This window comes from Centropristis striata, chromosome 4 (genome assembly GCF_030273125.1).
Source record: "Centropristis striata isolate RG_2023a ecotype Rhode Island chromosome 4, C.striata_1.0, whole genome shotgun sequence".
Taxonomy (NCBI): Eukaryota; Metazoa; Chordata; class Actinopteri; order Perciformes; family Serranidae; genus Centropristis; species Centropristis striata.
The window spans coordinates 37294062-37306942 of record NC_081520.1 but is presented as its reverse complement, the minus strand read 5'-3'; the positions used below and the strand labels follow the sequence as shown (position 1 = coordinate 37306942).

Sequence of the window (12881 nt, the reverse complement as noted above, 5' to 3'; positions counted from 1 at the left end):
GCGCAGATTCACCACTTTAAATCTCTTAAATCTGCAACTTTTTTTCTTGTAGATTTGCCACTTTAATCTAGTAAATTTGCAACTTTTTTCTCAAAATATTACCTGAAGTTGCCAAATTTTGTTCTTTGCCTGATAAATACATACGGTTGGTTTATATGTTGGCATGTATGTAAGGAAAACTAAATTAGATCGTTACTTTTAAAGTTTAGATTTCTATTTAAATTATAAACTTCACAGGATAAGGGCACAGTGAACACAAACTTAATTTTCACAGAGCATTTTCTATCGCTTTACAGTCAAAAAAGTGTCCAGTTAAACCAACCAACCAAAGAGCTAACAGAGCAATGGCCAAACATCAGGAAAAATAAAACACTGACTCAAGAAAAAAAGGATTAAAAACAATGCAAAAAAACTGGCAATACAGGAAAAAATGATTAAAAGTTAGTAAAAATAACTTGAAAACTGTTCACAGACTTTCTGCAGTTATTGTGTGTCAATATTTAGTTTATTTATCCAGTTAATAAGTTCTGTACTGTTATTGCTATGCATTGAATGTAATTGAAATGTCTATGTCACTTAGTCAGCTGCTGATGATAAAAAAGGCCTCCCTTAAGGAAAAAGGTTGGGAACCAGTGGTCTGAATGGTTAATATTAGTTTCAGAACATAAATATATCCAAAGTTTCTGATATTCAATAAACATTCAATTAAGTAGTATTTTTTTTACTATAGAAATGTTAATTTTATCCACTTTAAACACTCCGAAAAACACTCTGTTGTCTTTGCTACAATATTTTTATGTTTCTCTTTAAAAATCAAGAAGTCAGTCAAAATACTACACTCAACAATACGGTGATAAACATGTTGATTATTGACAGCTTATTTCATTGCTTCAACTCTGATCGTTAATAGCTCTTTGTTTTCCACTTCAATCAGTCATAAATATATAAATATTTATAGCCGAGATGTAGCTTATGGTTTTGTCTTCATCACTAAAGACATGAAGTGCACTTTGTGTGATCTTACCTTTCACTCACTTTATAACAGATTGTGGATGCTTTGTGGTACGTAACATAAGCTCAGGTATTAAACAAGCTGTTGCCTACTTCGTGTTAACTGTTGTCAGCCTGCTGGTGCAGGATGAGGATGAGTTTTCTGTCTGGGATGTTTTCCAGGAATTGTTTGTGACACTGACGACAATAAATCATCTCTCATCTGAAAACCTCTGCTGCTTTATTTGTTTTCGTCTGCTTTTGAAATGGTTTCATAACAAAACAAGATAATAATGTTAAGGTGTAGTTGGAGCATTTGTTATCACACATCAGAGAGATTATTAGGTCTATTATTATCAGTGGCGCAATGAAACTAAGTACATTTACTCAAGTACTGTACTTAAGTATAATTTTGAGGTACTTGTACTTGAGTATTTTCATTTTATGTAACTTTATACTTCTACTTCACTACATTTTGAGGTAAATATTGTACTTTTTATTCCACAACATTTAGCTGCCAGCTTTAGTTACTTTCAGGTCGAGATTTAACAGAAAAACATGATCAATTAAAAGTGATTAGACATTTGAAGTAGTTAAAATGAGCTGTATCTTTACAAAATTAAAGCGCTTTGTCATAAACCTGGCTCTAGGTCATGAAAAAAAGTGAAGAGACACAAAATGCCAATAAGTTACATTGTTTATTGCCAAAAGTATATATATATATATATAATCTAATAATATATTTGGAATATATAAAACAATCTGAGTGGGTCCATTCTGCATAACAAGTACTTTTTCTTTTGATACTTTTGTACTTTTATTGAAGTAAGTTTTGAATGCAGGACTTTTACTTTTAGTGGAGTAATTTCACATTCTAGTATTAGTACTTTTACTTCAGTAAGGGATCTGAATAATACCACTGATTATTAGTGCAGTCAGATTTAAAAGAACTCTCTGTTTAACATGAGTATTTTATTCATATTATTTTCGACTTTCACTGAGTCAAATTTGAATCTGCATCAGTTTATTATAGACTTATTATAGAAACTCAGGTATAAACTAGAAATATAAGCATAAAAACAAGTAAAAAAAAGTATAATAAAGTATGAACAATTTACAATATAAACAAGAATTCTAAAAAATATTAACAATTTAAAAAAAATTTTAGGAACCTATCAGGATTTTTTTTTCTTATGATAAATATTACCTGTGCATTTGCCTGCTGTTCGCTATGATTTCATGTTTGGCTTCTTGTATTCATTTAACCATAATTCTGTCTTACTTTTGTTTGGCTGACCTGTTTAAGCTTTGGTTTTTTCATTGCCTTTTGCTTCTGCTCTTGTCTAACTTTGTCTGTCAAAGAACTTTGTAAAACACAGCTTTTAAAAGGTGCTTTATCCCATAAGAACCCAGACCCAGTAATCCTTAAAGGAAAATTATGGGGGATATATCACAGATCAAGTGGACCACATAGACGACATTTATGATGTTTTAAAAAAAAAATCTACCCTAAATTTATGGTATTTATGTTTATATTTCTTATTTTAAAATAAAAAACAAGCCACATTTTCTGCTTACAGAAACACAAATTTGTCTTTTTCTTTGCATCTCCACAACATTTATCAAAATGGTGACATTAATAGTGGTGTTTAACAACAAATTACTTTTCAATTTGTTTTTAAGTAACAAAATAAGAATAAATCAATAATAAATAAAAACAAATAACCCATTCGCCTTTTTGTTTGCATCTCCATAACATATATCAAAATCGTGGCTTTAATTTGTTCAGGATAATATGGTCAAAACAAGTTAAATGCAAAACAGGACAACCTATTAACGGATAAGAATTGTTAAATGGGTTTAAACTTAGCCTCGTAACAAAAAATATGCTTTTTGAAATCAGCTACTCTTTCACATTTCTGTTTCCAGTCACAGCCGTATTTTGGAGAAGTCACTTCTTGTCAAAGTCACATGACCACCACACCAGGGTGTTCAGTATACGTCACTTAGGGATTTAATGAGTTAAAGTGAAGCATTAAGCTGAATATGGGAGATTCTAGAAGATTTAAAGTGTTTGTTACATGGGTGTCACCATGGGTTCGTATGGGTTAAAGATAAAGGTTTTTTTAACACAAGTCAAGTTATTACAGGGCAGTCCCCTCTCAGTATTCTTTGCTTACTTGCATCACCACCTGCAAACACTTTTAAATGACACCCATTAGTACAAATTCATTTCCCATGTTGCACAATTATGGCAGAATACATTAAATACTGACAAGATGTTTTTATTGTCATTTTTACACAGAATATATTTATTGTAATTTTACATGGATGTAATTTGAAGTATGCTAAAGTATCAATATTGTGTTTAAAGTTAAAACAATTACTATAAAATGTTATTTTAGTGTCTGGACACTCTTATCTATCATTATATTACTCTGACAGCATCATCGTGTCAAACAATTAACTTTGTTATCAAAATGTGTAGGCACAGGAAGTGATTTGTCTGGAATTACAGTATAAAATCAAATAATCAAACTCTCAAAACATCATGTTACAATCTTGTTCCAGTCTTTAGATCAACTTAATCAGCATCCAGCTCCGTCTTCATTTGCCTGTTTTGGAGCATTGTTTCATGGAGGATCCCAGTTTGTCCGCCAGCAGGAACGGGTTGAGGTGACAGTACTGAGGAAAAAATAAAATTTCACAGTCACTTCACACAAGACTAAAATAAATCTTCAAGTACCATCAAAGCTTCCACTGTGCAGGTGTTACAAAGAGTTGTTCTTCCTGAAAAAGGTGGTTAAATCGCTTATAATGCTGGAGAGGAAAGTATTTATAGTGAACTGGTTCGGGGATTACCTTCCACTTTTTATGTGGAAATCTCTATTCTCAAGACTCTGTAAAAAATGAGACACTATATTAATGGAAGGACTCGTCTCTTTCTGTAGAGGTGGAACGAACTGTTGGAGTAAAGATGATCTGGATTTAAATGCACAATTTCTGAAGACAGATCTCTGTAAGGGGGCATAATTTTTTATCATGTTTACAATAATTATCATTTATTAGGGCCTCGGGGCAATCGCACCGAGCACTGGTCCCATACAGCAATAGCTGTAGGGACCAGTGCTCGGGGCGATTTCGGAAAAAGTGAGATTTAACTGTTTTTTTAGATCGCTCTAACAAAGCTATTTTTTCAATTTTCTTAAAAAAAAAACATATGTAGAGGTTCAGGGAGAACTCAGGACGCTCAAAGTGAAGTCGGATCAATGATAGGTATTATGGTTTTGCCAAAAATGCTTTCTGTTCGAGGCCAGAAATTTCACTCTGCCCACCTCTGGCTGCTTTCACTCTGCCAGAAGATTCCACAGCTGTTAATTCCATTGATTGCTCTGCTCTGATTGGTCGACCCCCCGCTTTGATGTTTTGATGTGATTACAGTTACAGATACACGCACGCACACACACACACACTGGTCATTTAATGTAATATCAGTTAAAGATACACGCACGCACGCACGCGCACACACACACACACACACACATATGCGCGCGTAAGCGCGCACACTCCTCCAGATACAAATGTTTCACAAACACACACATTTTGAGGTTAAAGGGCATAGGTTGCTGTATAAATAAATACTTGAAGAGGAATGTTTGTTGTAGGTGTGCTCCTTGTATATTATATAGTATCATAACATTACTAGTATTGTTTGAAATCTCTGAAGAATCTCATCATAGTGTACACACACCGGCAGTAGCCCCCGTGGCCCTTTCAAAATTTCCCCCAGAGGAAATTTTCTAGTTTTACCATATTGTGTCTCTTATTATGTAAATGCAGTGCTTCATTTATTATATTTTCCAATAAAATAAAAAAGCTTGTAAAAACGCAAAATGTGCGTCAACTTTACTTTCTTTCTGAATGCAGTCAGTAGTTGACCTTTCAAAATAAAAGCATTATAGCCACAGTAAACCCAGACCATCTACCTGTGGTGCTGCCTTGGAGCCAGATTCTGGTTGATCCGACATCTGGATTTTGAAATCCGGACAGAAACGAGACGTCAGGAGGATTGCTGCCATCTCTCCACAAACCTCCACTGGCACATCTTTCTGCACAGCACAAAATAAAACATTGACATAATCTTTCCAGCAATTCAAATGATCATACACTTTTAAGGATATTTTGCTTCTATAGCTTGCTATTCTCGGACTAGTAGAAAGAAATAAACCAAAACACATTTTATTTTTAATTGTCTATTTGCATCTGTAGACCTCTCCTCCATATATATCTTTAAAGGCCATTTTCTCAAAATGAGTTTTCTCTCTTTCTGAACCAAAAATCTCAACTCCAGTAGCACTTTCATACAACAAACCTTCTGGTTTCATTCCTACTTTTATTCAGAAGGTTTTGGTTTTTTTCATAGATCAATCATGCTGCTGTTTTTTAACCACTTCTTCTATTTGAAATTATTATATATAATATTATTTATACTTTATATGCTTTTATTTATTCTTAGATAAAAGGTTTTTCTTTTATTTTTAAATTTTAGATGACTATTGACACTTTACAGAAATTGTATTATGCTGCTGGGAGCTGAGTGCACATTTTGTTTTTGAATGACAATAACTGAACCTTCCGCCTTATAACATTTTATTCCTAAAAAAATAGCAAAAATGCATTTTTTAATGTCTATTAACTGTATTTTCTGATCAATACAGATTTCCAAAATTCCCTCAGTAAAAATATTTGACTCTAAATGTAAATAAGATAAAAAAGGATTTTGAACATAAATCATAAAATTTCAGAAAACTTGATATACAAAAAAACAACGTTAGTAATCAGCTGTGGAAGTTCCATCTTGATATCTATTATTATAAATATACCCTATTAACTGAGCCAAAGGTTAGTAAACACTGATAAAGCAGTTTAATATGGTGCAACTTTTATTATACCTTGAAGCAGTGGGAGGAATCAAACTCCAACTGATCTGGGAAATCTGCCACCGTTCCTTTATAAGTCACTGTTGCTGCAGACACAGCTGAAGTCTTGGGCAGCTTAAAGAGCCGGTAGGTGGTCGAAGCGTAGCTGACGTCTCCTGCAATATGAAACTGAAACTGTCTCACTTGTAGAGTGATAATAATAATAATAATAATATTTGTGTCAAAAGTCAGTGTTGCCTTTTTTTTTTTTTTACCTGCTTTTGCTTTGAGCTCACAGTTATGTACTTGAAGGCGGGTGGCTGACACGAGCAGAGGAGTGGTGAAACCGACGCTGTGTGCCAACGAGATGAGATCCTGCCAGAACAGAGAACCGCCCATTCCTTCACCTGCACCAGGAGACAAAGGTCACAGTCAGAGGATAGTGGGAGTCAGGGTGCAGCACTTCTACTCTTCTACTGTACTTTAAAAAAAAAAAAAATGGTAACGCTTTATAATAAGGTCCTTAATAACCATTAATTAACAAGTAAAAAGGCATTGTTCTCGCTTTAGATCCGGTAGTTGCAAAAAGCATAGTTAACTTATAATAGATGAGCAATAAAGTATATTTTAATATCAATAATCAAACAAAATAAGATTAATAAAGGCATGGCAAAGACATAATGGGTGGGTCATGGGTGTTTGTAATGCCATTATTAACACTTATATAAGCTGATATACACACAATAATGTTAATAAGCATCTTGTAAGGACTTACAAGATGCTGATTACCTGTTAATTAATGGTTATTACAAGGACCTTAATATAAAGCGTTACCAAAAAAATGATGCAATGTTCTTTAAATATGTGAGATAAATATTCATCACATACGTGTTTATATAGAAATATGCATTCACCAGCCACTTTATTATGTACCCCTGCTCAAATATCTAATCAGCCAATGGCATTGCAGCAACTCAATGCATTTAGGTATGTAGACATGGTGAAGACGAGCTGCTGAAGTTCAAAGCGAGCATCAGAAAGGGGAAGAAAGGTGATTTAAGTGACTTTGAACGTGGCATGGTTGTTGGAGCCAGATGAGCTGGTGTGAGTATTTCACAAACTGCTGATCTACTGGGATTTTCACACACAAACATACGTTTTATAATAATAATAATAATAATAATAATAATAGCATTAATGTATATAGCGCCTTTCCAGAAATCTAAGGACACTTTACAATAAAATACAATACAGTAGGATGACTAAGAAATTGGGCACTGATGATGGATTGAGGGGGTTAAGTGAGTCCAAAAGCTTTTGTAAAGAGATGGTACTTAATTTACTACTAATACTAGTTTTTTGAAAACGTCAAGGGAGGCAGCATTTCGGTTCGGCCGAGAGAGAGTTCCAGAGGGTGGGGGCTGCACAGCTGAAGGCTCTTTTTTATTAGGTTAGCTGTTTTTTTTCTTCCATTTTTGTAATCGTTTGTTTCTCACTTTTAGTTGAGCAACAACGTTTGTTGTTTAAGCCTGCAACTTCTTCTGTTCTTATCTTTCATCATCTTTACTTCCTGCAGTGTTTTATGTGCAAATAAAACTAATAAAACACAAAATAAAATGGTATTTTACCCCACAGGACTGCATCTTCCTTCATGTGATCAGGAACGACTTTGCTGGCGTACATGTCGCTGAAGTACAGTTCACCTCCCTCCTGTGTGAAACAAGCAACAGGAACCATAAACAGCTGTTCACCTCTCTGATTCAACATTGATGCTGTTTTTAAACCCTTCAGACTAACCTTCAGCACGTTGTACGCTTGCTGCAGCACAGCTCGTTTATCAGGACACAGACAGATTACACAGTTGGATCTGGGTGTATTAGAGGGAAAAACAGTTTAGTTTAGCAACCGATCAAAGCGGACTTGTTGTAAAAAGCCAACTGACCAGTGGCGGTGCTACACAGGGGCCTCCAGGGGCCACTGCCCCTGTGAAGAAGCCCTTGGCCCTTGCTGTGGCCCCTGTGTGAAATTAATAATAAAATAATCAATTTATAATGATGAATGACAGAACAATTCTTACCTATTGTTTGTTCAAACAATATCTCATTGTACACAAAAGGAACCCAGAATGTGTACATTGTATAATAGTTTAATTGTGCAATAAAAGCTTGTTTATATATATATATACACTACTGGTCAAAAGTTTTAGAACACACCAACTTTTCCAGAATTTAATTGAAAATGATGCAGTTTAATGTCTCAGTGTACTCTGAAATTAATGCACATTTGCAACATTTAAAATTCTTTATTGAGCATGATAGTGTTTTGAAAGTTAAAAAAAGATTCAAAATCACATTTTATGTTGGACTAAAGGACTAAAAAAAGACACAAAATTACAAAAAAAAGACACAAAATGACCAAAAAAGACACAAAATGACTTACAAAGACATGAAAAGAATTAAAAAATGGACAAAATAGCCCAAGACTCCATAGTTAAGTTGTTAACCCATTTCTTGTTCCCTGAAAAAGGCCTACTTGTATAATTCTGAAATGTACATTATTTATCAGTTTTTGTTAACCTTACCTTTTTTTATTTACCTCTGGCAGTTCACCACTTACCTTTGTACCCTTTCAAGCTGTTCATTTGACTTGAACTGCTTGAATTTCAATAAAAAACTGGAAAAACTGGGGTGTTCTAAAACTTTTGACCGGTAGTGTATATAAATATAAATATATAAAAAGATCATTCTCACTGTACTGCACTTTCAAAATAAAAAAAGTAGTGATGCACAAAAATGAGAAATGTCATTGTCGTACAAAAATAGTTGTTATTGTTGGTAAGTCTCAATGTATTTGTATCTTCCAAATATACTTAAATTAGATTTTTAAATAAGCTAAAATAAAGGTTTTGAATGCTTAAATATCATCTTTGGTGTTTTTTAATGTGCCCCTCTGATTAAACACTGGCCCCTGCTTGGCCCCCACAGTAAAACCATGATTTAAACCTACAGCACAACATCCACTGAGTTGCTCTGTATGCCGGCCTCGCTGAGCTTCTCCATGTATCCCTGGACAAAAGTAACGTTGGGCTTCTCGTAGCCGAACGTCTTCTGATGATACTCGATGTACTGACGAGACACCGCAATCTGAACAAAAGCAAGTTAAATCAGAAGAAAGCACAGAAATAAAGTGTCAAATGTTGTGTGAACATGTAATCACCAGCTCCTCCGTCATATCCAGCCCCGTCACATGACCGCTGGCTCCAACCAGCTTACTGAAGGCGTAGCAGTCTCTGCCAGAGCCGCTGCCCAGGTCCAGGACTCTGCAGCCATCGAGCTTCGATGGGAAGGGAAGGCCACAGCCGAAGAATCTGGAGAAAAGGGAAGTCGCTGACAATCACTCGGCAAAGATTGTAAAGCGTGTTAATAAATGTGTTATTAACCCATTAAGGCCTAAAACGCCTGGAAAAAAATGCCTGTAAAACCTTTGGGCGATTTTAAAATGAGCCCCTAAAACCTGAAGTTTTTTTAGGAATTGTATGTCTTTTTTGGTAATTTTGTGTCTTTTTTTGGTAATTCTGTGTCTTTTTTTGGTAATTTTGTGTCTTTTTTGGTAATTCTGTGTCTTTTTTAAATAAATTTGTGTCTTTTTTTGGTAATTCTGTGTCCTTTTTGGTTATTTTGTGTCTTTTTTTGGTGATGATTTAAAAGTTCTGGAAAAGAACTTGCCTTTTTAGTAAGCTGTGTTAAACATGTTTACAGAGAAATTCAATAAGTCACTTGTCAGTGAAACTGTGGCATGATCATAAATAGATTCTATCTGACATGTTGAAGGCTGCAGTGTGTTTGATTTGTCACGATCTGTCTGTGTCTGGTGCTCTTGTCTTGGCTGAGTAATCAAGTAGCTACAAAACAGTCTATTCTTTCAGAGTTGGATAGTAATGGATTACATGTAACTGGAAATACATTTTTAGATTACAAATAATAAGTAACTATAATCAGCCTGGATTACAACTGAAAAAATGTGCAACTAGATTATAGTTACATTACTTAATTACAAGATATGGCCATTTTAAAAGACTTATGGATAAGATTTACGGATAATTTATTTATTAATAATTATTATTTACACTGAAAATGGAATATGAACAATTTAAATAAGTGCTCCTCTTGTGTTACAGGAGCAAAGTCCTCAATGTGGCCTTTGATAATAAAAAAAAACAACAGCAATAAAAACACATACTAAAAGAAACAGAATCCTAAATGTAGAAAACACAAAATACACCTGGAGTTTGTGCCAGTCATGTTAATATAATTGTAATTTGATTTTAACCAACTATTAATGCTTAATATGCAATACTTGGTAACGCTTTATATTACGGTCCTTGTAATAACCATTAATTCACAAGTAATAAGGCCCTTGTAAGTCCTTACAAAATGATTATTAACATTATTGTGTGTTTATAAGCTTATATAAGTGTTAATAATGGCATTACAAACACCCATGACCCACCCATTATGTCTTTGCCATGCCTTTATTAATCTTATTTTGTTTCCGTATTGATATTAAAATATACTTTATTGCTCATCTATTATAAGTTAACTATAAGTTAACTATGCTTTTTGCAACTACCGGATCTAAAGCGAGAACAATGCCTTATTACTTGTTAATTAATGGTTACTAAGGACCTTATTATAAAGCGTTACCCAATACTTTATTTGCATGTAAAAAGTTTGTGTGTTTCCTTTTGAAGAAATGCAAAAGTATTTAGGTTAAATTACATTTTTGTGCAAAGTAATCTAATCCTACCAGGCCTGAGACAGAACATATTTGCAGACTTTTTTATTTTGCAGTAATTCTCATGCTAATATGATCACCTGATTACATGTATATGGGAAAGTTGTTTGGGACATATATATATAAATGTGATATTTCTGATGTAGATGTATGTGATACCAGTCTGAACTCTGTACCTTTTGGTTACCTCCGGGTGAACCAGCCTCAGAGCCTCTGTGACACTTCTTGACACCGGGCGACAAGACAAACCGCAAGAAGCAGCACTTGTTTGCAAATCACCAGATGAATCCAACCGGCTGCCGTAGTACTTCTGCACACATTCGGGTCAACAGAGCAACAAATGTCTTTACACATGTGACAGTGATAGAAAAATCACTTCCTCACTAACATTAGAAGGACCATTACTGATGAAAAATAAAGAATGTATCATAGGCTACTTTTTCTCTGTCGCAATGTTTGTTTGATTGAGGAACTGTTTAGACTTCAGGAAATTATCAAATACGACTGACTGAGCGACTGTTATGCAATACCGGAGAAGTTAGAATAAAAACTTAATGCAGTACCTTAACATTTTCCCGCACCTCGTCAGAAGTCGCCATCGTGGACAAAAATTGCAGAAAGTGGCTCCGTAAACCGTGAAAAGCTGACAGACCTGCCCACGACCCTAATAATCAATGCACTGTACTCTTCCGGTCAGCCATTTTCACAATAAAAGCACATAGCATAATTTTGATTTGATTTATATTTTATAATGAACAATAATAATAATAATAATAATAATAATAATAATAATAATAACAATAATAATAATACGTATTATTATTGTTATTGTTATTATTCATTTCTACCAACTAAACAAATAAACAAGCAAATCACCTGAAAATGTACAAGAAAATAATTTTTGGGGAAAAAGAAAATACTTCAATAGCACAGTGCTAGTACTATTTGTAAAGATCTCAGTTACTAGGATTATTCAGCTCAACAAATAAAGAAAGTTGAAACACTTACACTGGAAAGAACGAAAGCTATTATTGTACATGCATTTGACAAGAGATGTGCAATCCTGGAGAAGTATTCAGATAATTTACTTAAATAAAAGTACTAATACCATATTAATACCATATTATCAGACACTTCAGGAAAAGTGATCCACATAATATATAGGCCTACATGTCGAGGATACACCGGCACATGATAGAAGCCTAAACTCTTTTATATAATTTTATAAAAATCGTTACTGCATTTTAAAGCAAGTACACACCACAAAAGAGTATGATACAAGAAATCAAACATGTCAGTAGGCTTTCTGGGAGGAAGGAACAATAACCTGATAGGCATATTCAAGTAAATGTCAGCTAAACAATTTTTGTTAGATATTCCATTTGGTAAAGCTAATGATAGATCGATTTAACTTGTCAAGAGCAATAACTACAAGTACAAATAATAATAATAATAATAATACATTTTATTTATGGGTGCCTTTCACGTCACTCAAGGTCACCTTACAAACAGAGCAAAAAACACTAGATAAAAACAAAACACAATCAGCTACATAAAAACAAACAACTACATAAAAACAACAAAAAGAGCAAAAATTAGGATGGCAAGTTCAGAACAGAACAGAGTCTTGAGCTGTGATTTGAAGGTGGAGAGAGAGGTAATGTACAGTTGGATTTCAATAAATTAGAATATCATAGAAAAAGTGTATTTGTGGAAATAACACATTATAAAGATCCATTACACACATAATGAAACATTCCATGTCTTAATTAATTTAATTTCTTCTAATTATCATGATTATGTCTTACATTTAATGAAGACCTAAAATGCAGTGTCTCTCTCCTCTGTGTAACAAGTGCAACTTAGAAAGGGGGACGTATTTCCATTACTTTTGGGAATGTAAACTAATCTCCAGATTTTGGTCATTTATTTCAAAGGTGGTCAGTGGGATATTTAAAATACAAATTAAGAAAGACCCTGGGGTTTTCCTCCTAGGCATTCCCTCTAGGGACTTACATCTCACTGTGTCACATCATAAGCTCCTTGATAAACTCCTTCTCGTTGCTCGAAAGTGTATATTAAAAAATTGGATCAAAACCCTTCCACCTAGTGTCACCCTTTGGTACAGGGAGATCTTTGATATCCTCCCTCATGAAAGGCTACAAGCTGCTGTAAAGG

At 34.1% G+C, this 12881-nt stretch overlaps 1 protein-coding gene across 1 annotated transcript; it reads right to left on the bottom strand.

The window, feature by feature from the left end:
• Nucleotides 1-3195: 3195 nt before the first annotated feature.
• zgc:153372 (uncharacterized protein LOC767695 homolog) lies at nt 3196-11373 on the bottom strand. The gene is made up of 10 exons (XM_059331506.1): nt 11267-11373; nt 10880-11013; nt 9126-9276; nt 8916-9052; nt 7707-7776; nt 7538-7619; nt 6185-6316; nt 5943-6085; nt 4977-5099; nt 3196-3675 (listed from the first exon to the last, which is right to left on the bottom strand). The coding sequence occupies exons 1-10, from the start codon at nt 11300-11302 to the stop codon at nt 3598-3600; spliced, it is 1086 nt and encodes a 361-aa protein (XP_059187489.1). The 5' UTR covers nt 11303-11373; the 3' UTR covers nt 3196-3597.
• Nucleotides 11374-12881: the final 1508 nt, after the last annotated feature.